Genomic DNA, 26,875 nt, shown 5'->3' on the forward strand with positions numbered 1-26,875 from the left:
TGAAGGCATCAGAATAGGCAAGGAGGAGACCAAGTTATCACTCTTTGCGGATGATATGATGGTCTACTTAAAGAATCCTAGAGATTCAACCAAAAAGCTAATTGAAATAATCAACAACTTTAGCAAAGTTGCAGGATACAAAATAAACCCACATAAATCATCAGCTTTTCTATATATCTCCAACACAGCTCAGCAGCAAGAACTAGAAAGAGAAATCCCATTCAAAATCACCTTAGACAAAATAAAATACCTAGGAATCTATCTCCCAAGACAAACACAGGAACTATATGAACACAACTACAAAACACTCGCCACACAACTAAAACTAGACTTGAACAATTGGAAAAACATTAACTGCTCATGGATAGGACGAGCCAATATAATAAAAATGACCATCCTACCCAAACTTATTTATCTATTTAGTGCCATACCCATTGAACTACCAAAATACTTCTTCACTGATTTAGAAAAAACCATAACAAAGTTCATTTGGAAGAACAAAAGATCAAGGATATCCAGGGAAATAATGAAAAAAAACACATATGATGGGGGCCTTGCAGTCCCTGACCTAAAACTATATTACAAAGCAGCAGTCATCAAAACAATTTGGTATTGGCTAAGAAACAGAAAGGAAGATCAGTGGAATAGACTGGGGGAAAGCGACCTCAGCAAGACAGTATACGATAAACCCAAAGATCCCAGCTTTTGGGACAAAAATCCACTATTCGATAAAAACTGCTGGGAAAATTGGAAGACAGTGTGGGAGAGACTAGGAATAGATCAACACCTCACACCCTACACCAAGATAAATTCAAAATGGGTAAGTGACTTAAACATAAAGAAGGAAATCATAAGTAAATTGGGTAAACACAGAATAGTATACATGTCAGACCTTTGGGAGGGGAAAGGCTTTAAAACCAAGCAAGATATAGAAAGAATCACAAAATCTAAAATAAATAATTTTGACTACATCAAACTAAAAAGCTTTTGTACAAACAAAACCAATATAACTAAAATCAGAAGGGAAACAACAAATTGGGAAAAAATCTTCATAGAAACCTCTGACAAAGGTTTAATTACTCATATTTATAATGAGCTAAATCAATTGTACAAAAAATCAAGCCATTCTCCAATTGATAAATGGGCAAGGGAAATGGATAGGCAGTTCTCAGATAAAGAAATCAAAACTATTAACAAGCACATGAAGAAGTGTTCTACATCTCTTATAATCAGAGAGATGCAAATCAAAACAACTCTGAGGTATCACCTCACACCTAGCAGATTGGCTAACATAACAGCAAAGGAAAGTAATGAATGCTGGAGGGGATGTGGCAAAGTAGGGACATTAATTCATTGCTGGTGGAGTTGTGAACTGATCCAACCATTCTGGAGGGCAATTTGGAACTATGCCCAAAGGGCGACAAAAGAATATCTACCCTTTGACCCAGCCATAGCACTGCTGGGTCTGTACCCCAAAGAGATAATGGACACAAAGACTTGTACAAAAATATTCATAGCTGCGCTCTTTGTGGTGGCCCAAAACTGGAAAACGAGGGGATGCCCATCAATTGGGGAATGGCTGAACAAACTGTGGTATATGTTGGTGATGGAATACTATTGTGCTCAAAGGAATAATAAAGTGGAGAAGTTCCATGGAGACTGGAACAACCTCCAGGAAGTGATGCAGAGCGAGAGGAGCAGAACCAGGAGAACATTGTACACAGAGACTAATACACTGAGGTATAATAGAACGTAATGGACTTCTCCATTAGGGGCGGTGTAATGTCCCTGAACAACTTTCAGGGATCCAGGAGGAAAAAAACACCATTCATAAGCAAAGGATAAACTATGGGAGTGGAAACACCGAGAAAAAGCAACTGCCTGAATACAGAGGTTGAGGGGACATGACAGAGGATAGACTTTAAATGAACACTCTAATGCAAATACTATCAACAAAGCAATGGGTTCAAATCAAGAAAACATCTAATGTCCAGTGGACTTACGCGTCGGCTATGGGGGGTGGGGGGGAGGAAAAGAAAATGATCTATGTCTTTAACGAATAATGCTTGGAAATGATCAAATAAAATATATTTAAAAAAAAAAAAAGATGGATTTCTCATTGCTAAAGTACCACCTCAGACCTACCAGATTGGTCAATGTGACAGTAAAGGAAAGTGGTAAATGTTGTGGAATGTGACAAAATTGGGATACTTGTGCATTTTTGGTGGAGTTGTTAACTGATTCAACCATTCTGGAGGGTAATTTGGAACTATACCCAAAGGGCTATAAAATTGTGTATACCCTTTGATCCAGTAATATCATTACTGGGTCTATACCCCCAAAAAACAATAAAAAAGGAGAAAGGATCTACTTGAACAAAAATATTTATCGCTGCCCTTTTTGGGGTGGCAAAGAATTGGAAATTGAGAGGATGTCAATCAATTGGGCAATGGCTGAACAAATTGTGATACATGTTGGTGATGAAATGCTATTGTGCTGCAAGAAATGGAATATTATTTCAGAAAAAGCTGGAAAGATCTGTAGGAACTGATGAAGAGCAAAATAAGCAGAACTGGGAGAACATTGTACACAATAACAGCAATATTGATTGATAATTATCTGTGTAAACTTGGCTGTCAGCAATGCACTGATCTGGGACAATCCTGAAAGACTTATGATAGAGAAAGCTATCCACCTCCAGAAAAAGAACTGTTGGAGTCTTTCATACAAATGTAACTTATGGTTTTATTTGGGGGTTTTGGTTATGTATGAGTGTACTCTTACAACAATGACCAATATGGAAGTGTGTTTTGCATGGCAATAAACAAGGTAACAAGGTAACCTCAAAGTACTCATGACAAAAAATGCTATCAGTAGCCAAAGAAGGAAATGTTGGTGTCTGATTACAGATCAAAGCATTACATTTTTCACTTTATGTCCTTCATGAACTTCTTGTATGTGAGATATGTGTCTTCTTTCAGTTTGAGAAATACAGAAATTAGTGACTGAGGTAAAGAGAAAGGGCTGATTGAGGAAAATCTTGCCTGGGCAAGTAAGTATTTAAGGCAATACAAAGAGGCAGTTTTCCTTATGTTAAAGAATGTGTAGAAAAATGGTGCTCTTTATGTTTCTGTGCTACAGATTAATCAGAAAAAAACTAAGTGTTGCAGTGTATCTTCTAAAATTTGAAGAAACATGGTATCTATTTCTCACTTCAGAAATAGAGTATGAAGGGACAGAGGATTCTAGAAGTGGTGGTACAATCATATATGATGAATTTTTCAGTTCTTATTTATATCTTTCCATATACTTTTTATTTGAAGAGGGGGAGTTCTCTCTCTTCATTACCTATTATTTAGCTCTGGTAAGAAAAAAGACACAATGTAATAGAGAGAGCCAACTTTAGTCAGGAAGGCCTGGTTTCAAGTTCCACCTCTCACACAAACCAGTTGTGAGAAAAAAATCACTTTCTGGTTCAGTGTCCTAAGTAATCCTCCAAAAGGGGGGGGGGAGGGTTTGACCCAAGATGGAGGGAAAGGTACACAGACCCATCTGATCTCTACCACATTAAAGAAATTAATACCATGTAATTAGAATTTTATACCTTTGAACTACATCTCTCAGCATCCCTTTCCTTTTTCCCATGTTGCCTCCTTACATTTGTATAGATAAAAGGTGTGTAACCTCTCTCTCTCTTTCTCTCTCTCTCTCTCTCCTCCAGCTTTTTGTGGTCCGAGCAGACTGCTCTTTTCTAAGGCTATCACTTTCCTCTACTTCAAGTTGTTATTATTAATAAATCTTATAAAAATATAATACTTGGAGTATCATATATTAAATTTTAATCTTATAATACTTTTTAAAAAAGAATAGGACAATTGGTAAAAGAGGCACAAAAATCCAATGAGGAAAAGAACTTTTTAATAAGCAGAATTGGTGTTTGTCAACTCTGGGAGGAGGAGGAAAGAAGGGAGGGAGACAACATGAATCATATAACTTTGGAAAACTTATGTGTAAGGAATAAAATAAAGTTTAAAAAATATTAATAAAAAGAAAAGAAAAATAATTTTAAAAAAAAACAGAATTGGCCAAATGGAAAAAGATATACAAAAATGCACTGAAAAGAATAACTTTTTAAGGCAGAATTGGCTCTATGGAAAAAAGAGGTACAAAATTCACAGAGGAAAAGAACTCTATGCAAAGTAGAATTGGCCAAATGAAAAAGGAGGTACAAAAGCACACTCAAGAAAATCATACCATAAAAATCAGAACTGGGCAAGTGGAAGCTAATGACCCCATGAGACAGTTTAATCAAAGTCAAATATTAAATGGCAAAAACACATGAAGAGTTAGTTTACAGATGAAGAAATTAAAACCATATATAGAGATATGAAAAGTGCTCTCTTGATCACTACTAATTGGAAAAATGCAAACTAAAACAACAGACTGGCTAAAATGGCAAAATGACAAATGATGGAGGATATGGAAAAATGGGCACACTAAGGCACTTTTGGGGGTTGTAAATTGATCCGATCATTTTGGAGAGCAATTTAGAATTACATCCATAGTTACAAAACTGTGAATACCTTTAGGCCCAACAATCCTTTTGTTGGATCTGTTCTCCAAGGAGATCATGTGTTCAGAAATATTTAGAGCAGCTCTCTTTGTGGTGCCAAAATAATCAGAAACTGAGGGGATGCCCATCAATTGATAAATGGATGAACAAGTTGTGGTAAATGATTGTGATGGAATACTTCTGAGTCATAAGAAATGCTGAAAGAATAAACTGCGAATGTTACCTCCAGAAAATGAAACATGAATGACTTTATTTTTATGCACATGTTTTTCTTCCTCAAGATATATATACTGTGATGTGGGGAGGGGCTGAGACACTTGTGGATGGGGTTTATTATGTAGATGTGAAAAAAAGTAAGCTAAACTTATAGAAGATTTGTGATTTCATTTGCATGCTATCTTCTTTTGCTTTGTAAATGGAAATGTTTGTTTTGATTGGTTTTGTAAAATTTGGAATAAAAAAATAAAGAATGCAAACAAAAGAAAAAACAAAATGGATGAGTTTTAGCACATTATTGCAAAAATTTATTATGAACTTCAATACCTTGCACATTCATCAACTCTCTGTGATTAGCCAACTCTTAAAATTTACTAAAAAGCACTTCAGACTTTTACCTATAAGACAGCACTTCAGACATTTACCTATAAGGCTATCAACTGTCTATACTACAAAAATATTTCTAACTTACATTTGAGTTTTACAAAGCACTACAGAAAACCACAAGAACGAAAAAAGAGGGACAAAGCATTATACTTGACAATTTATTCTAGGAGAAAGTAATCAGATAAGCACTGGAAGATACTAAAATTATAAAATCTCCATAAACTATTCAAAAATTATTAAAACTATAAGGAATTTTAAGGGGTAACTTAGTCCAATGCCCTTATTTTATGGACAAAGAAACTGAGGCCAAGAGAGATCAAAATTATTTCCCAAAAATAACCTGTTACATGACCTTTAAGAATATTAAAGTAACCAATTCTATTACATTAATTAAGGATACTTACAATAGAGATGTCACAAAAAGCTTAGGTGATGAAAAACAAAAGGCAATAATAATAAGATAAAATTTTTTTTAAATGGATGAGTAAAGACTTTTTTCTTTTGAGACAAAAATTCCATAAAATTATAAGAACAGCTTTAAATCAAATAAATTTTAAAACACAACTTGGGTTTCAAAATGTCTTTAATTTTAAAAAATCTAATAAATTACTTTTGAATTCAAGTATGTGGAATTGTAAAAGCAACTTTTAAAAATTACTTTAAACAAAATCAACAAAAACATAAATGTTTATCATAGAATGGGCACTTAAATATAGCTGACTAAAATTTTTAAAAGGCCCTACACAGTCAACAATTTCACATTACAAAATATCAATATGAGATATTAAAACCATAGAATCATATAATCTCAGAGCTGGAAAAAAAAATCTTAAAGATTACCTAATCCAGTGATCTCCAAAACAATTTGGCCAGTTAGGAGCTTGAAATACAGGAAAGCAAATAGAGAATATGAAAACAATGTAGAATTAAGGTTGACAAAGGGTCAATTACACAAACATACCTACTTCTCTAAACAAACACATTGACAGATATAGACTCATAAAGACACATAAAAACAAAAAGTGAGACTTTGCAGTACTTGCTATGGCTCTGAATGCCCTTTGTCTTTATTTTATACCTATTTCCATTCCATCAGGAAAGCCTCAGACCACAAAAGTCAAGCTTAACTTCCATTTTCCTTCTACATGATGGTTCTGTTAAAATAGCTAGATTTTGAGTCCAGAGGATCTGGGCTTGAATATCTGCTCTGACACTAACAGCCTATATGAGCAGATCCCCTCACATGTTTGGATCTCAGTTTACTTCTCTATAAAATAAGGATGATGGGTTAGATGACATCTCTAAAATTCCTTCTAGCTCTAAACCAATGATCTTCTGTCCAAATTTTTGGAAACACTGGGGAACTAAATACCATTCAGAGAACAATAATCTAATCCAGCATTTTCATTTCAGAAAGACACATACCAAAAAATTAAATGATTTTCCCAAGGTTGTACAGATATTTTTAAGACAAAACCAGAACTCTCTTTACTTCCCAGTCCACTGTTTCTCCGTACAACTAATTTGCTTACATTACAGATGAGATAAACAGGACAAAAAAGTAATTTCTACTATAATGTCTGAATTAAGAATAGAACCCAGAATAGTAATTATCGATATTCCCCCTACCCAACTCCCACAAACACACACATTCCCATATATCTCTTTTTCTCCACTGCTATTCAACAAGTATTTATGGGTGGTATTGTGAATAAAGCACTAAATTGGAGTCAAGGAGACCTGAGTTCAGGATCCTGCCTCAGATATTTACTAGTTGAGGAACCTGGGCAAGTGTTTAACCTCTAGCTGCCTCTGTTTCTTCAACTGTAAAATAGGGATGATAATAATACTAGGTTGTTATAAAGATCAAATGAAATACTGGTAATGCTTGGTTCTTTCCTCCCTAATGTGTCAATTAGCACTGTGCTAAGTAGCAGAGGATAAATAAAAAACACAAGTTAAGATCTGGTTCCTACATTCTGAGTTTCTATACTAGAGGAAAATACACAAATGAAACAGTGATATAAATGTGCAAAGCTATTCATTACTAGTATGTGGAACAATTAAGTAACATAAAAGAATTTTCACTACATACATTAGAATTTATAAAATAAAGATATTTACTCTGTTAAATACTATCAACTTCATTATAGGTTATAACTTGTTTTAGGTAAAAAAAAAAAAGACTAATTCTTCCCACATTTCACCCCCTTCCCTTCAGTACTCTGCCTCCACCACCACCACCACACCACAAACCATAGCACCCACATGCCAATTTTCATTAATACAAAATTAAACTTTACACTTTTCAGTTCTTTATTGGTCCAGTGCCAGTTCAAAGGGCACAATCACTCCCCAACATGCCTCCTACCTGAAGTGCCTGCCCAACTGATAGATCCAAAACATGAGCCTCCCTAAGACTAAATAAAAAGTAATCAAGTCATTTAGTTTCAAACTTCCAGTCATTCAACTGGGAGTGCCTACTAGGGTTGAATAAAATCTGGGACTCTTAAACCTGGGCTCCATGACTCTAAATATAATGGGTTTCCTTAGTAATTATCTGTATTTATTTCATGCATCTGCAAACACTGAGGAGCACTTTAAAGGATTTACCAGATTATCAAAAAGATTCATGACACACAGAAAAGTTAAGAACTCCTGGACTAGATGACTTCTGAAATCCATTCCAAATTTATGACTCTATCACCCTTTTTAAAAATAATCTGAAGTCATATCTTGATTTAGATGTGTTCCTAAAGCTTGAGGTAAAAAAACAAAATCTAGAAAACATAATTGTTTTAAATTCATTATTGAATCTGGCTATTAAGTGAAACTCTGAATCCTTTTGCTAAAATGAGGGATTTTGTACAATATAAATAACAAATTCTAATTTGTTTTATAATTTCAAGGTTTTTAAATTAATTCAACAAATTAGTATTAAGTGGCCATTATGTACAAAGCACTGTGCTAGGTGCTGGGAAAGGTAAGTCAAGATCCTTGCCCTGACAGAATTGAGTAGTCCAGTTAAAGGGACAAAAGGTATACAAATAATTCTAACACAAAATAATTCATGATCAATGTCATTCACCCAGGAGACTTTTTTCCCTGTTTCTCGTCAGGCAGTTATCACCATTCTCCCTTAGACCTCACCTAAAACACACTTTATTTATATTTATCAAATGTACTTGAATTGGGTTTAAAAGGATATAGAAAAATTAAACAAGTGAAAAAGATGAAGGAAGAAGTTTACCTACAGCAGAATATATATAGGGAAAGAGTATGAGATAAGTCTGGGAAAGTAAAGCGGCCCCCAGATTGCAGAGGGCCTTGAAAGCCAAGCAAAAGAGTTTTTACCAGATTTGGACACTAGGAAGTCACTGAAGATTTTTAAGCTCATCAGATCTGTGTAAAAGAAAATTAAGTCACTATCAACAAGCAATTACTAAGCACCTATTATGTGCCAGATGGTTCTAGTTCCTTAGGCTCCAAAGAACAAAATTAAGTAGTCCCTGCTGTGCCCACAAAGAGGTTACATTCTGAAGAGTAAACAACATGAAGTAAGAGTGCATGTACAATAAGTATAAAGTATTTTGCAGAAGTTGAGGAAGGAATAGAAAGGGACCTCATGCAGGGAGACTTAACTAGGAGGTTATTGCAATAGACTAGGTGATAACTAATGGACTACTGTGAGCAAAGAAATATGCTAGAGATGTTGGTTGAGAAAGCATTAATAAAACTTGCCAACTGACAGGTGGAGTGAGTGAGGAATGAGAAGCCCAAGATGATTCCAAGTCTGAAACAAAATGACTAGAAAGATAGTGGTGTCCTGACAGAAGCAGGGAACTAAGAATGGATTTGAGTGAGGGAAAAATAGAGTTCTGTTTTATTCCTGTTGTGTTTGAAATATCTATAGGCTATTCAGTTCAAAAGCAGTTGGTGATACAAGAGGGGATATACAGATCTAGGAGTCAAATAAAAGGAGATAGTATTGCAATAAAATTTGAAGGGGAGAAAATGGAAATAGGAAGTTATTGCAACTTTGTAAGCAGGTAGTAATGACAGCTACCAGAGAGTGGTAGTAGTTGGAATAGAGAGCTGGATGAAAGTGATATTGAGGAGGTAGAACTGACAGTACTTGACAACTGATTGGATATGGAAAGGTGAGAGAAGGAAGTATGAGAGATAATATCAAGGTTTCATAAGTGGAAGGGAAAACTGGTGGTACAACTCATAAAGAAATAGTCTGAATAAGAGGTAGCAGTGAATAGAGCACCAGACTTGGAGCTGGGAGAACCAAGGCTTAAATCTGGCCTAGGATATTTCCTAGCTATGTGACCCTGGGCAAGTCACTTAACCCCATTGTCTAGCCTTTGCCCTTCTGTCTTAAAGTTGTTGCTAGGCCAAAAGATAAGAATTTTTTAAAATAGTCTGAATGAAGAATAATTAGAAGAAAGTTAAAATAAGACTGATTTAAGATATAGTGAATTGAGGTACAAGTGACAGTACACTTGGGCAGCTGGAGGTGTAGATATGGGGTTTAGAGGAAGGTCAGGGTGAAAAATAAAAAGAGAAATAAAAGACTTGGAAGCCGTCTCCACTTGAAACTATTCAGAAGGCATGACTGCCATTAACAGCCAAAATACAACCTTGAATAATTTAGAATTAGGAAAAAGATAAGAAAAAAATGAAGGAGATAGAGCTAGAACAGTTAAAGAGCTATAAAAAGAAACTGTGGTAACCCTGAAGCAAATGTTAAAAAAAAAAGCATCCTAAAGAAATATGCAGTAGAAAACAGAAATGAGAACTGAAAGATGGTCATTTGATTTGGTGATGTGGAAATTATCCATGATCTTTTTCAATAAGTTTAGCTGAGAAGGTAGGAAAGGAAGAAAGTGAGATATGGGATAGAAGGCCTGTGGGGAAAGCTTTGGAGGGGGGGGAGCACTAGAGACCTGAGCATGTTCAATGGTAGTTGGGAAGGAACTGGGGAAAAAGAGGCTGAAGATGCACAAAAAGAAAAGAATGAATGAATGAATGCTGAAGCAATGGGAAGGTCAAAAGGAAAGGGATCAATGGCAGAATAAGAACTAGAGGGATGGAGGAAAGAAAGGAAGGGAGAGAGAGATTAAATGTTTCATTATGTGCTGAGAACACAAACATGTACAAATCAATGAGATAATTTCTATCTAGAGGAACTACAGTGTAACAGATGACAACACAAAAGGAATCTGGAAGGTGATGGGGGCAGGAAAAGGGCAAACTAGCTAGTGGAAAGTTGGGTGGCCAGGAGGTGAAGTCAAGAGTGATTTAAACTGGGAGAAAGTAAAAGGGTTATGGAAGTTCTCCCATAAAATGGTCTCAATTTTCTCATCAAAGTAGGTGTTCTTAAACTGAAGTACATGTTGACTAGATCATGGTTCATAGAAATATTAATAGACACTATTGAAGAGAGGCATGGTGGGAGAGTGTGGCTCAACTGAAAAGACAACCGATTTCCAAGGAGGAGGCAATGGGGAGGCAGTGCTAAGAGAAGGGGCTATAGAGAGAACTCTTGGTTCAGATCCCACTTCTAGTGCACTTCAAGCAAATCACTTCACTTTCCTAATCTGTAAAATGAGGAGGCTGGCATAGCTGACCTCTGAAGCACCTTTCTATGATCAGTGGAACTATGAGGAAGAGTAATAGCCCACCACTCCACCAAAGCAAACCCTGGGCAAAAGGTCCTCTCATAACATGGGAGCCAAGAACTCCCATTCAAGTGCCTTCCCAAAACTGACCGAGCAAAGGTAACTTTCTTTGAAATATTCTATGTAAATGATATAGCAGATTAGCAACCATTCTTCACTAATATCTGCATCAGATTCCAAATTCTTTGAAACACAATACTAGAGAACTCCCAAAAAGGTAGGCCCAAAAGGTCTTTGAAGTTTCTGCAAGGGGCCCATGAATTCATAAACATGTAGTCAGAATACATCTCACAAAATATGTTACTACTTTTTAAATATATGTAATTAATACAAATTCATTTAAAAGTGTTACTGAATTTATAGTGGCTTGTCTTAAATATTTTTCACAACTCCTGTCAGGGGAAGGAAGGTGTATGTGTGTGTTGGATATCCATTAAATATTCTGACATTAAAAAGGAGTCTTCATTTTGAAAAGATTGGGGAAGAGTGAACTACCTAAAGAGACTTAACTAAAAAAGCTTTTTGTGAATTAGAAGACTCAGACCTTGTAATTCACTATACCTACCACAAATTGTGGTAGTATTGTGGTAGGTATTCATTTTGTTGTGGTTTAAACCACAACAAAAATCCCAAACCATAATTCCAAGAATTTTTTATTATTATTAGATAGAAAATAATGTTTAAGTCCAGGGTTTTATCCTACTCTTTGGAGGTCATATCACAAATGGCCTTCATTAGAGAGGCAGTGCCCAGGACCCTGGACTTGGAATCAGGAGGACCTGCATTCAAATCTTACCTTACTAGTATTAGTTACTTTCCAATCAAGTCAGCCTGGCTCAGTCACTTAACCTTTCTGAAGCCTCAGTTTCCTCATCTGTAAAGTAAGGATTATAATAGTGCCTACTACCAACCAGGGCTGTTATAGGGATCAACTGATGTAGCATGTAAAGGAAATCCAATGAGGTAATATATGTAAAACACTTTGTAAAAAGTAAAATCATATGACTAAATTTTAATAATTCCACATTCCACTACAACAGCAGGAGCAAAAAATGTTAACAAGTAAAGCCTTCACCATGATATGACTGATGTCTTTTTATACACTTCACCTTCTAGGAAAATCACTGCTATTAACTTTTAAAATAGTTTACATTTTTATATATATAGATATACATCATATATGCAGTTACAATATGTAGATTAGAATTTGCATATAAAAATGTTTCACTACCTAACATATTTACAAAGAAATTTAAAATAAGTCTTTGTTTCCTAAAGAATATAAAAAAGGAGCCAGAATAATTTTCTATTACACTGACTACTGAGTTTTAAAACATTTCAACTCAAAATTTCAAATTATTTTTTATACTAAAACAAGTTTATCATATGTCTTAAGAGTAAATGGCAACATCAAAATGTCCAAGGCAAAAAGTCATACTGATGTGTTATTTACCCAGTTTTTTCTCCAAGCAAGCCCTTTTCTAAAAAGTGGAAAACAAGGAAGCATGCTACTAAATATACTACGACATGGAAACACTGTCGAATTTTCCTTTTTTGTTAATATTTTTATTCCTATTTTTAAGCTGAGACAATATTTTAAGCATGTACAAACTAAAGGTAAATAACAGTAGATTATATAAGATAGTTTTATATTTTGTCCTCCAAGCAACTGATAAGATACTCAAAGATTTGCACAAACTGAAGGGGAAAAAACGTCGAAAAAGGAGGGGTGGCTATTATAATCCATAAACTACAGTATCACTTCAAGTCTCACAAGTCTCATACTCTCAAAGTTGTCTAAATGACTGGAAAGTGAAGAGATGTCAAAAAAAATGTCTCTGATCAACGGTAAGTAATTCTAAAAATATGGGTGCCTAGTTTGCCCAGCTTACAGAAAATTAGTCCTCGATGTGCTTGGTTGCCCTAAATGACCAGCAACTAACAGTATTACAATACTTTAAGAATATCAAATCTGCTCGCTATTCAGTAACCCATTCAGTAACATGAAGATAGTAAAAGTAATCTGGAATCAACAACAACCCTCCAAAAATGTTTCAAATTAAAAATGAGTATTTCGTGCACACTCTAATAAAAATGCCTAGTAAAAAATATAAATGTACGTCTTTGAAAACTGAAAGTTCTATTCCCAATAGCGTACACAGTTCACTGGTGATTAAAACATTATTTTTAATTCTCGCATTACCTCACAGCTAAAAATGTCATGATACCACACCCACTAAGCCTTTTTCCTGGATAGGGGGAAAAAATGCCAGGGCAAATTCCTAAATAACGCAAATACGTTACATTATTACATTCCAATTGACTGAATAGAAAAACGTTATTATAATAGTCCCCCCCCCTCAAAAAAAATTATTAGTTCCGATTCACAGCCTTAACTGGGACAGCAGCATTCTGCTTTTTCCTCGATCACACGCTTAGTTAAATGCCAGCCCTGCCCCTTTTCTCCCCCACCCCAGAGTCGAAGTAGATGGCTATTCAACAGCACCCAGTGGCTACTCACCAGCCGCAGTGCTGATCAGCAATACGGTCCAGGAGAGCAGCAGCATCGGCCCGAGGCTTTGCAGCGAGGCAGTCATACCTGGGCAAGCCAAAGAGCCAAAAAGGGTCAAGAAAATAGGAGTGAGGGGAAGAAACACCGGCGGGAGGGATTTTCACCCCTCCTTTCCCCGTTTTGAGTTATCCCGATGTTCCTGCTTGGTATTCTCACAATGCAGTTTGAAAGGACAAATGGCAGATGCTTAAAGGACCCGTCTGCAGAGCTCGGACTCCACTGCAGAAAATTCCCTTCATTTCTCTCCTCGTCGGACGTGGTTCACGCGAGGGAGACAGCGCGGCTCTGCCCTCCAAACAGGATGCATTCTCCGGATGGAGAAGTGGAGGAAGGTGGGGAGCCAGAGGTCGCCAGAGAAATCACCACGACGATTTCCCACGTAGTTTCACGATATCGAAAAAAAAGCCCGATTTGGAAGGAAACATAGCCAGGGAGCAGGTGTGGGTGGGGGGTATTCCGGGGAGAATGGAGAGCAGATTGGTGGGGGAGCTACAACTTCCCTGCCCAAGGAAGGGGCGATGCCGGTGGCGTCAAACCCGGAGCTCCAGGCCGCATCGCCCGCGTGGGTCCTAATCCTGGTGCGTGGCTGGGGGTTGGAGGGGAGGGCCGGGCACGGTGGGGGGGAGGGGCACTTCCCTCCCAAGTAAGTTTCGCTTCAAATCACTTCAATTTCAAAGCCGACGAGATGCGCAAAGGTGCCTCCCCCCATGATCCGCCCGGCCTCCGAACCGAAACCAGCAAGCCCTCGGTGCGTCCGAATTCCATGGGCCGAGGGAGGAGGGCAGGCCGAACAGGGTCCCCCAGGGAAGGCCGGCAGTGCCCCCCGGCCTCTTTTTCTCCTTGGCCCGCCTCCTCTTACACTCGAGGTCTCGGGGCCAGGGCTCCACGCACCGTTCCGAGGTCCATTCCCCGACCGTCTGGGGCTGATCTTCTCCCGTCAATGGCTCTCCAGACTCCCCCCAGGAAGCCGGGGCCACTGCTGCTGCTGCCCCTGCCGCCGCCGCCGCCGCCGGGTCGCGCCCCGCTCCCTCCTTGCTCGGTTCAAGCGCTGCTGCGGCGGCGGCGGCTCCTCGACGCTCGCTCCCCGCGGGGCTCGTAGGGGGAGGGGGCAGCAGCGCGAGGATGGAGGGGCCCGGGAGGGGGGGAGGGGGCACCCAGACACGCCGCACCCCGGCTGAGGCGGGGGGAGGAAGCGGGGGAGAGCAATTCTCGAGCCTCCAACTAGACCAGACCAGACACAAAGGGGGGAGACGCTGCAGCTGCCAGTCTGCGGCGCTCCGGTCACCGGGCGTCGCCCCGCCCCCTCCTCCTCCTCCTCCTCCTCCTCAGTCTCTGTCTCTTCCCGGCCCCGTCTGTCTCCAGCCTGCGGTTGAGCCCGGGTGGTGGCGGCGGCGGCAGCGGCGGCGGCTGCTCCAGAGAGGCACTACTGCGGCTGCGCGGCACCACGAGCCCCACCTTGCCCCGCCCCTCCCTCTAGCCCCGAGCAGGGAGTAGGGGAACCCTCCTCTTTCCGGTGGGTTTCACTAGTCTAGAGCCGGGAACTTGAGCCAAGGATGGGGGTCGGGATTAGAACAGACAACACACACACACTCTCTTTACACATAAGTTTGTTGCACGTTTGGAGTGTGTGTTTCTGTTTATATATCTGTCTCTCAAGAAGAGAGGAGAGGAACACACGATAACATTTTTCTTGCAAAAGCCCCAAGAACTTCTGGAAGCCGTGATTTTAACATCTCGGAAAGTCTCCGCCTCTCTTCCACAATTGGTCCATAGAAGTCTACGTTAGACGGGTTCTCTTAGCTCATTGGTTTTGGAGGAGAAATGTTGCCTACCTGGGAGTTGTAGTCCTAGGTTAAGTGAGTAAGTTGAGTGTGTATGTGTTTGAAAGAGAATGAATTACCTCAAAGCATGAACTGTACTCGATTTTCCCTGGGAACCGGAGCGCTTGATCTCCTGATTTAAACAAAAGTGAACAAACTCTGCAGAACAAAGCTAAATGTGTATTGTCCCCCTTCATTTTGCACTCCCCCACTCATCATCCCCCATCTTCCTAACCCTTTCTGAGAGCCACTAGCGACCTCGTTTAACCTAAACAGCTGACCTCACAACCAAACAACCCTTTTCTGAAAAATACTTTATATTGTATTTAAGGGTCTGATGTAGGTTATCCCAAACCACAAAGCTGGAAATCACTTCATCTCTCTTTTTGCTGGAGGAAGCCTTTGTCACAAAAGTCATTAAGCACCAGAGGCGAGATTTGAACCTAAGTCTTATCACTCCAGAAATTCTCCTCCCTCTGCATTTCCCAAAAGCGACTTTCCTAATTTCTTTATCTGGAAGACCTGACTTCAAACGTGACTTCAGACACTTCACTTAACCTTTGTTTACTCATCTGTAAAATGGAGGTAATATTACCTGCCTCCCAAAGTTGTGAGGACCACTTGAGATAATATTTGTAAAGCCCTTGCAAACCTTAAAAAGCTATTTTTAATTGTGGATGCTGTACAGTACACTCTGTGAATGTGTGTGTGTGTGTGTGTGTGTGTTGTTGTTGTTGTGGGGGTGGGGTGGGGGTAAAAAACAGACAATGGAGAGGTTGCCTTTTTTAAAAATGCAATTATTATTTTTTAATAGTGCCTTCTGCATGAGCTGCCTCAAGTCTGGAAAACAGCAAATGTCCCATTTGGATGGTCCCGTTTTTTCCATTTGCTAGTACCCAAGCAATAAGGATTAAGGGAGGGTGTTTCTTCCCTCCTCCTACTAGGAGCCCCAAACTCCCAGCAGCGGGCAGACGTGGAGGGGGGTGCTGTTTCAGGGAAGGGGAGGGGCTCCAAGCCCAGTGACGAGCTCACTCAGCCTCGCCATGTTCGGAAGAAGTCTGAAGCTGGCACTCAGCCTGCGGGAGAAAAGCCTGCGTAGGAGGGCTAAGGAGGAGGCGTTCCCCAGTCTAGCCTTCTCTTCTCCCCTGAAGCATTGGAGTTATTCCCAAGGCAGGTTTTGCAGGTCCTTTCCCTGAGCACGAGGAGTTTCAAAAACATACTGTACATAGACACTATTTAGTCAACCACCACCCCTCCCCCTCTCATCCATAGCATTCCCTTATCCGAACACCTTTTTACATTTATATTTTGGTAGCTCCTGGTAAAGTTGGCATCCTCTTAAATTTCTACAGTGATGCAAGGTAAAGGAAATGCCAACCCTGCCTAGATTCCCAGACATTTTTGTAGCGGAGTGTTTTCTTTACTAGAAATCTTCCTCATGGAACCAAATGCCCTTTATCCAAATATTCGTTATTACTTGTACATAAAAGGAGGTACATGTAAGACAGTATTTGGCCCTATGAGATAGGGAATTAAGAGGGACCTTCCACCCAGGTCAGTGGAACAGAGATGGAAGGAAAAACTATGGAAGGCACATGGGCTGGTTTAGAGGCTTAACATTATCAAACAGCTCTGCTGGTCAGGGTCAATACCCATTTTCATTGAAGTTCTGCCAGTTCCAAATGAAGCTCAAGGTTGAAGTAGTCAAAAGGGGATTCAGTGGCTTGGGGAAAACTGCCAAGTAATTTTCTGTCTAAGAAACATTTGACCTACACAGAAGTCTAAGATACTTGACAAATCTGATGGGAATGTACTCTAGTTTATAGATGACAGAATTTAGTACTACCAAAAACAAAGCAAAGCCATTTTCTTATCTACCTGAAAAAAACTCAATTGTAGAACTCAGAAATGGTATTTTGTGACAGTTCTGCAGTTTATTAACTGACATTGTACTTTTTCTCTTTCAAAATCTGGCTATTTAAAATGAAAAATTACAACTAAGGCTACTCCATAAATTATATGTTGCAATCAACATTCAACTTTTGTTTATTTGCATGACATTTCCCCTAAGAAAATCATATCCATGTGTGGCATCTAAAGTAACAGAAGGGAAAGCAGACTGTAGACAATCTCACACACACACACACACAAAATATACACTTAGGGGAAAGAGCTCCTCACTTGAATCAAGAGACCTGGATTCGAGTCCTAACTCCACTATTAACTAGCTGTATGACTGGACAAATCACTAAACTGTCTAACCCTCAGCCTAGAGGTGTATAAAAGGAAGGGACGCTTGCACCATCTAACTCACAGGAATTGTGAGAAAAAGTGCTTTGTAAACTGTAGTTTTGCATAAAAAGATTCAATCAGTGAAAACATACTAAGCATCTCCTTTTATGCCAGACACTGTGCTGGGCACTGGGGGTACAAAAGCACAAATGATACAGCTAGGGAATGGACACAAATACAGTATTCAGCCACTAGCTGGGCAATCATCTTTTAATCTTCAGTCACCTGTTGTTCATTGGACCATCTTGACAATGATTTATGCTATCAGTTATGTTGAATATAAGACTAGCCTTATCATGGAATAACAAAGAAGAGGTCTATATAAAAAGAATTGTGATTTTGGAGTCCCTAGACCTTGTGATGGGAGATTCAGGGAACTGAGCCCAGAAAGGCAGCATATTCCCCCATATCTGCTCATTCCTCATATCTTTCACTCTAATACCATGACATCCTGAAACCTGAAGACAAGGTCCTATTAGTCTCATACCCCTAGTGATGTGCTGGTAAATATTTAAACATTGGCTTTCAGGGAGAAGGGAGGGAACTATGTGGGACACACTTTTAAATTTAATCTGCATTAACATTATTAACATCATGAAATCTAAAAATCAACAAAACAATACATCAGGCCAAGATTTGTACCTTTTGCTGATTTCTGAGGTGTAAATGGTCACTCTGAAAATTTAACCATAAGTTCTCCTTTGTCTCCAGCACACCACTGCAAGAAGTTCTTTGCAAATTATCATTTATTTATCATATATTATTATTTATCAATTATCATTGGTCTATCTTATTCCTAGTCTGCCACAATAAATTAAATATTATTCATTATCTGGTCCTAGATTTTCCAGAATCTGAGAACTAGAGGGGATCTCAGAAGTCATAAAAAGTTCAACCCATATCTGAATGAGTTCTCTTAAGCACTGGGGATACAGAGAAAGGCAAAAGATAGTCCCTTCTGTCAAGGTGCTCAAAATCTAAATATGGAGAAACAACATGCAAGCAAATATGTACAAACCGACACAGAAAAGGCAATAGAATTAAGAAGATCAGGAAAGTCTCCTGGTAGAAAGTAGGTTTTTAGCTGAGACTTGTTGGAATCCAACAAGGCCAAGAAATGGAGATAAGGGAAAGAATTCCAAGCTTAGGGAATAGCCAGTGAAAATGCCCCAAAAAGCAGTTCAGGTTTTTCATAAATCTTTAGCAGGAGAGATCCACTACCTCACTAAGACAGTCCATTCTACTTTTAAATCCTTTAACTTTTAGGAAAATTTTCCTTACAACAAACATTATTCTACCTTTCTCAACTTCTACCTGTTGTTCCTGGTTATACATACATGCATACAAAATAGAGACTAGTTAAACAATAATTCAATAGTTTGGAATAATTTTGGAAATATGCCCGCTCAAATTATATGACCAAAGAGCCATGAAATTTTCAAGATGGGAAGGACCTAAAAAATCAAGTAATCCAAAACCCTTTATTCTATATATGAGGAAATGAAAAATTATATAAAATACAAATATTTGGTGATTGTTTAAAATAAATGCCATATGCTACTCTACACTACAATTAGAATAACTATAACTAGTCTAAAAAAGCAAACAGAATGTTTAGCCTATTTAAGAGAACAAATACCACCTTGAAATTTAATTATAGAATGTTTAGAGCTAGAAGGAAATTTAGCTATTGCTTAGGAAACTGATTTTTGATAGATTGTAAAAAAAAAAAGTAAATTTTCCACCATCCTATGATCAACTTATTGTAAATTGGTGAGGTCCTTTGTTTTAATGTGCTGAGTTTTTAACCATTATTTGTGCTTGCATAACATCCATCTCCAGCTGAGCACAATGTCATCACAAATATTAGCATAAGTATCCCAGTGAGCAGTATTCTTACATGGTGTAATTTGAGCAGCTCTTGAAAGACCTTTGCCTAAAACATCTCCTGTTACCTGAAATCCCACCACTGAAGATTTTTTTTCTCCTTTGGCTTAAAAATTTCTCCCCCAAACAATGACCCTGGCCCAATTAAATGCAGATTCTGTTTTAGGAGGTAGTTTTGCCTTAAGAGAGATAAAGAGAGAGGAAGGTTCAGAAGACAAATTTTGATGTTCAATTTTGCCTAGACTAACTTTTGCCTGTGAAAAAGTCATTTAATATGATCTCCATCTTCCGGGGGATCAGGGAATGAAACAGAAAAGGAAAATGATCCAAGTATACATAAATAGATAATCATAATAATAGCACTTTAAGCTGATCAAGCACTTCACAAATACATTATCTCATTTGATTCTCATATAACCCAGCAAAGTAGATGCTATTATAGCAATAATTTTATAGATGGTGAAACTGAGGATGAGAATGATTAAGTGACCCAACCTTTAACAAAGTTAGTACCACCGTGTTCTTTCCAGCCCATGACACTACCTGATCTCTGCAGCCACAAAGGTCCCAAGTCAGAAACCTGACAACTCTAAATAATATTAGCAAGTAACTCAAGTCAGTCAAAAACATTCAATTGGCAAATCTGGAAAATAATGACAGCTGCTAAGTATGCCCAAGCTGAAACCTTCCCATGAATATGGACCTGAATCTTTGAATCCTTATAAAAAAGACAATGTGAAGGCTCCAGAAAAATGAAGAAATATTGGTAAATTCTCAGACTGAAAACTTTTTGGTACTATCCATTTCTCAGTTGTTAAGCAAATGAAAAATAAGTTAACTATTCTCCCAAAGAGCTAAGAAGGAAATTAAGCTTTTTGGAGTTGTTGGCAAGCATAAAAGCATACTTCACAAGATTCACTCTAACCACTTAAAAAAACAAACAAGCAAACAAACAAAAAAACACCTTACTCTCTGTCTTAGAATCAATACTAAGTATTACTTCCAAGGCAGAAGAGTGATAAGGGTTAGGCAATTGGGGTTAAGTGACTTGCCCAGGGTAACACAGCTAGGATGTGTCTGAGGCAAGATTTGAGCCCAGGATCTATCATCTCTAGGCCTGATTCTTTTGATTGAGCCACCTAACTGCCTCTCTAGCCATTTCTCGGTGACATTTAAGTAGATCATAAAGAATGTTCCCCTCTTTAAAGATTCTCTAGTCATTGCCCTTGAACTGCTAAATTCTGGGTATGAGTTTGATGTAGGATCTATTATCTTTAATTGATTCAGGTCTATAATTATAAGACAGAAGAAAAATCCATCTTTTCTCTGAATAACCTTGAAAGTGCCGAGAGTATGAGAATCTACAATGACATTGATCCTGATGTATTCCAAAATGATGCATTACAAAACTGTCAAGAGTATAGTCTGGCAAACATCATCTACTACATTCTGAATCTACCATTGGTGTGCAGAGCACAAAGATGATAGCTATGGATGATTCTAGCATGAATGTCTCCGAGATGATTGACAAGTTGACTTTAATATTTGATCATACTCAACAAGCTGTCTTAGAAAGGAGTTAACTGAAATCATCTCTGATGTTGCAGCTCTGAATTAATAGGAACCAAATTTTATCCAAATTCAAAAGGTAAAGAAGTGAATTAAAGTAAGTTAATTCAATTTATCCTACTTTTATCTGTCAGAACTCCTGGTCCATTGTATATACATATATATATATATATATATACATATATATATATATATAAGACAAAATATTTGTAAGTTATAGTACAATAAATAAATTACATTTTTAAAAGATTAGATGACTTGCCCAAGCTCATCCACATAGTAAAAAGCTGAGGTAGGATTGCATACTGAGATTTCCCTAACTTCAGATTAAGACAATGCCTACTCACCTCAAAATAAGAAAAATGTCTCCTGACTGTCAGCATTAGCATTCCTAACCATCTTATGTCTTTTCATTCAACCTTATTATTGTCTTAATTATCAAAACCTTGCTTTCAAATCGCTGGCAACATCCTTTCCTATACTTGGTTAACTCTTTGGCTTATAAAAATGTATTCTGTCCAGCCATCAGAAGCTGAAAGAAAGAGCCTTTTAAGCAAAAATAAGTATCCCCTGCAAGGAAGAAGAAGTCAATCAACAAGCTAATTACTGTCCTGTCTTTAGAAGGTATAAAACCAACATTGCGGGGGCAGCTGGGTAGCTCAGTGGATTGAGAGCTAGCCCTAGAGACGGGAGGTCCTAGGTTCAAATCTGGCCTCAGACACTTCCCAGCTGTGTGACCCTGGGCAAGTCACTTGACCCCCATTGCCTACCCTTACCACTCTTCTGCCTTGGAGCCAATACACAGTATTGACTCCAAGAGGGAAGGTAAGGGTTTAAAAAAAAAAAACCAACATTGCTTTTTTTCAAGGATGGCAACCCATGTTTTAATTTAAATCAGTTCTCTCTATTGCTCTGAAATTTAGTATAGCTTATTTCTATGGGATCCTGACTTAATTTAAAGTATGATGGACTCTGAGAACACAGAGACACCCATATTTATATATAAGTATAGAAACCTCTTCAAAGTCAAATGAAAATTATTATTGGATTTAGCCACACTATGGCTCCATACCACTTACAAGGATAATCAAGAATCAACTCTATTATTAACATTACTAATACCTTTGGATGTTATCCCAGGGGATGCTTTAGTAAGCTGGAATTAAGACTCAAGTATGGGGGAGGATGATCATATATCTCCTTCTTAGAGCAACAGGAACCTAGAAACCAGTTCTACCACTGGTTCACTCTCCCTAATCATCTTTATGCTGTCTTGCCTACCCCCACATTAGTAATGGATAGAATGTACTCTACTTAGGTACAGGGATTATTCTGAAGATAACTGAATAACCCTCGGTCCTCTTTGGTCTCTTCTGTTCCCACAGAGAAGGAGATGGAGCAATAGGAAAGGAGATCGAGGATGCTAAGAATTATGTAGCTTTTACCATTCCCCAGTTAATAAATGGTCAAGGGACATGAATAGGCTGTTTTCAGATAAAGAAATAAAAGCTATCAATAAGCACATGAAAAAGTGTTCTAAATCTCTCATAATTAAAGAAATGCACATTAAAGCAACACTGAGGTACGCCCTCATACCTAACAGATTGGCCAATATGACAGTGAAGGAAAATAATAAATGTTGGAGGGGTTGTAGCAAAATCAGGACACTAATACATTGCTGGTAGAGTGGTGAACTAATCCATTCTGGAAGGCAATTTGGAATTATGTGCAAAGGGCGCTAAAAGAATGCACACCCAATGATCCAGCAATACAACTACAAGGTTTATACTCTAAAGAGATAGTAATGAAAAATGTTTGTACAAAAATATTCATAGCCTCACTCTTTATGGTGGCAAAAAAATTGGAAAATGAAGGGTTGTCCCTCAATTGGGGAATGGCTGAACAAATTATATCTGATGGTGATGGAATACTATTGTGCTGTAAGGAAGGATGATCTGGAGAATTTCTATATGATCTGGGAGAACCTCAATGAACTGATGCAGAGTGAAATGAGCAGAACCAGAACATTGTACACAGAAAGTAAAACATTGTGGAACAATCCAATGTAATGGACTTTGCTACTAGGAACAATGCAACAAGCCAGGACACTCCTGAAGGACTTATGGGAAAGAATGCTAACCACACTGAGAGAAAGAACTATGGGAGTAGAAATTTAAAAGAAGAACATATGACATCACTTATCACATGCATATATGGGTATGTGACTTGGGTTTTAGGCTTTAAAAGCAAAATGCATTTAAAAAGCATTTTATAGCAAAAATGAATAATATGAAAATGGGTATCAAGTGATAATATTTGCACAGCTCAATGGAATTGCTTGTCAGCTCTGGGAGTGGGGAGGGAAGAGGGAAGGGAAAGGAATAAATTATGTAAAATGGAAAAATATTTAAAAATTAAAATTAAAAAAAGAATTACGTAGCTTTTAGTCTCACTACTTGAAATTATTCATTTAAACACTGGTATTCTGGTCATGTAATTCTTCTCCAAAGATCATCCTGCTGTTAAACTAAAATAAGAATGGAACGACATCTGTGTATATTTCTTTGTATAAATGAAAAGTCAGTCAATAAACATTGAATAAGTACCTAACACTTTGGATACTGTGAAGATTAAATTTAACTCTCCCCTGATTGTGAAAATGAAATTAACTCTCCCCTGATTGTGAAGATTAAATTAACCCTGCCTATTTTTGGATTTAATCACCAAATGTGTAAACACCCCATTCACACTTGAGTGGAGGAGGTCTTCGACCCACATGTGCAATAGTGGATGATGAACCAGAATGAAACTGACTGCCTCTGGGCAGTCCTAAAGTAAAGTTTCAACTGTGATTGGTAGACATAAAATTAGAGGAAGGCACAGGAAGTGACTCAAAAGAAAGTGTCTTTAAAAGGGAGTTACAACTTCCTGTGGAGAGAGAATCGTCTGACATTCATGGGAGAATCATCTGAGATCTTTAGCTGAAGAAGAATCTGCTGACTGAACCTGAGACCCTGTTCTTGGTGAGGCTGTTCTTAAATCTCTTCTTTTGGATTAACATGTGCTAAGTGAAAAGGCTGACTCCTTTCCTGAATTTACTGAAAAAAAAAATAGCCTCAGGAGAGACCTACCTCTTGAGAGAAACTTCCCCAGGTCCTCGGGAGGTCCTAAGGACTAACTCTCCCTGCCCATGTTGAGCCAGGGGTTGGGAGTAAATTACTTAGTGCTTAGGCTAGATATTTTATCTTATCCTCTCTCTGATTTCCTACTTCATTCTTTCCATATTTTGTAAATAAATTATAAATAAATCTCTTGGGAATAAATTAAATTCCTGGCAACCCTATATTTAAATATAATCCAGTCCAACCTTTTTATATAATTAACCCCCTTTTCCCCCTTACAATACAAAGAAAGGTAAAATGATACCCTGTTCTTGGGGAACTTATAATCTATTAGAGGCTCCAAATCTGTGCAAACATCAGGATCTTTTTCGGACAAGCTACTCTCTTGCCATATCTTCTCAATTATGAAGTTAATGTTTTGAACCCAAGACTTTACATTTATTTTTTTATTAAATTTCACCGTATTTGATTCAGTCTAACATTCTAGTCTATCAAGATCCTTTTGAATCCTATCTCTGACATTCTTCCAAATAATATTTAAGGAATCAATTTCACCAAAATCAGTCAGGCAATAAGCATTTGTCAAGTAATTACTATGTTAGACTCTGTATGAAACAACAAGAATATCGAGAAAGGCAAAAAAAAAAAGACAGTACCTGCTCTCATAGAGTCTGGTGGGGGGGACAAGACAAAAACAACTATGTACAAACAAGATATATACAAGACAGGAGCAGCTAGGTGGCTCCCATGAATAGAGTGCCAAGTCTGGAGGCAGGAGTCCTGGGTTCAAGTCTAGTTTTAGACACTTTCTAGCTGTGTGTCCCTGGGCAAGTCATTTAACCCCCGTTGCCTAGCCCTTAACACTCTTCTGCCTTGGAACAGATATTTAGTATAAATTCTAAGACAGAAGGTAAGGCTTATAAAAAAAAATATAATGTACAGGATAAATTGTAACTAGTCAATAAAGAAAAGTCACAAACATAAAGGCAGGCAATTCAGTAAAGGCTTCTTGTAAAAGATCAGCTTTTAACTGGTATTTGAAAAAAGTCAGGGAAACCAGAAGGCAGAAATGAATAGGGACAATATTCCAGGAATGGAGAATAATCAACGAAAATGCCCAGAGAGGGAGCAGCTAGGTGGGTCAGTGAATTGAGAGTCAGGTCTAGAGACAGGAGGCCCTAGGTTAAAATCTGGTGACAGACATTCCTAGTTGTATGATCCTAGGCAAATCACTTAACCTCTATTGCCTAGCCCTTACTGCTCTCCCACCTTAGAATCAATGATTGATTCTAGGGCGGAAGATAAGAGTTTTGGCATTTTTTGTTTTTTAAGAAGAAAATGCCCAGCTTTCTTTCAGATCCGCCATCCGTGGGTGGACCCAGTGTCACAATGCAGATTTTCATGAAGACTTTGACAGGGAAGACCATCACTCTTGTGGTCAAACTGTCTGATACTATGGAAAATGTCAAGGCCAAGATACAAGATAAGGAAGGTATTCCTCCTGATCAACAAAAATTGATCTTTGCTGGCAAGCAGTTGGAAGATGGGCATACTTTATCTGACTACAACATTCAGAAGGAGTCCACCCTTCATCTTGTTCTGAGGCTTCGGGGTGATGCCAAAAAGAGAAAGAAGAAATCTTATACCACTCCCAAAAAGAACAAGCATAAGAGAAAGGTTAAGCTTGCTGTTCTGAAGTACTAGAAGGTTGATGAGAATGGCGAGATTAGCTGCCTTAGACGAGAGTGTCCTTCTGATGAATGTGGTTCTGGGGTCTTCATGGCTAGCCATTTTGACAGACATTATTGTGGCAAGTATTGTCTAACCTACTGCTTCAACAAGCTAGAAAACAAGTAAATGCATATGTGTTAATAAAAACATCAACTATTAAAAAAGAAGAAGAAAATGCCCAGAGACTGGAGATAGAGATTCAGTTAAAAGAAAAGCAATGAAAGAGTAATTTGTTTATGTTCATATGAAGTATATACATAAACAAATAAATATGCATATATAAAATATACATAAACAAATATATATATATATGCAAGCCATAACCAATATTCTGGACCAATACCTTTTTCCATCATTAGTCTCAGATCTGTACTAAAAAGAATGCCTCCATTTTACATTCACACACACTTTTGAGGAGCTGAGGACATATTTCCTCAGAAATGGCCAGAGCATTGATTCAGGAATAACTAGGGTGTGTTCTAGCTAGAGCAGACCATAAGGGTCTGGTGTTAACTTCTATTACATAAAACTGCATTATTTCATTCTCTCTCCTTGCAGACTTGCAGTACAAATAGATTTTCTCCTCTCCATATAGATTTTCTGCAGCCCCTTGGAGCTAGATATTAGTTTTCCAAAGGTCTATTCTGTTAGAAATGCTTATAAAGAATGGTATTAAAACCAAGACCTTTGATGAGCTGCTCATCTCAGACATAATGCTTCTTCCATATAGGAAAAGTCTCACAGTATCTCAGTCATCTTTAATATCCCTTTGCTTCAGAGCAATGAATGCCTTCTGCTTGCTGATTCATTCCTCCTGGGGAACTGTTTTCCAGTAATGTGGTTCTCACATTAATCATTTTGTGTATGTGTGTATGATTCTGTTACTATCCAGAAATAGACTACCTACATCTACCCCGCTTAAGCATAAGATAAAGGTTAGGATGAAGAATGTTATAGATTTTTATCTCCAAAGTATTATGGATTGTTCCCATACACTAAAAATAAGCACCATCAAGAAA

At 38.1% G+C, this 26,875-nt stretch overlaps 1 protein-coding gene and 2 pseudogenes across 3 annotated transcripts in view; 2 read left to right on the plus strand and 1 right to left on the minus strand.

The window, feature by feature from the left end:
* Positions 1 to 14,577, minus strand: part of BMPR2 (bone morphogenetic protein receptor type 2) — a 217,724-nt gene extending 203,147 nt beyond the window's left edge. For all 3 annotated transcript variants that reach the window (XR_008914264.1, XM_007501914.3, XM_007501913.3), the window contains exon 1: positions 13,385 to 14,577. Coding sequence is in view for 2 of the 3 variants with exons in the window: in XM_007501914.3 (XP_007501976.1) it covers positions 13,385 to 13,460 (76 nt within the window). In the remaining variant the exon portion in view is untranslated. The remainder of the gene's footprint in view (positions 1 to 13,384) is intronic.
* On the plus strand, positions 14,558 to 21,052 carry LOC130455957 (ATP synthase subunit gamma, mitochondrial-like; annotated as a pseudogene).
* Positions 21,053 to 25,514: 4,462 nt separating this feature from the next.
* LOC100015238 (ubiquitin-40S ribosomal protein S27a-like) lies at positions 25,515 to 26,009 on the plus strand (annotated as a pseudogene).
* The last annotated feature ends 866 nt before the right edge of the window (positions 26,010 to 26,875 follow it).

The sequence above is a fragment of the Monodelphis domestica genome, chromosome 8 (genome assembly GCF_027887165.1).
Source record: "Monodelphis domestica isolate mMonDom1 chromosome 8, mMonDom1.pri, whole genome shotgun sequence".
Taxonomy (NCBI): domain Eukaryota; kingdom Metazoa; phylum Chordata; class Mammalia; order Didelphimorphia; family Didelphidae; genus Monodelphis; species Monodelphis domestica.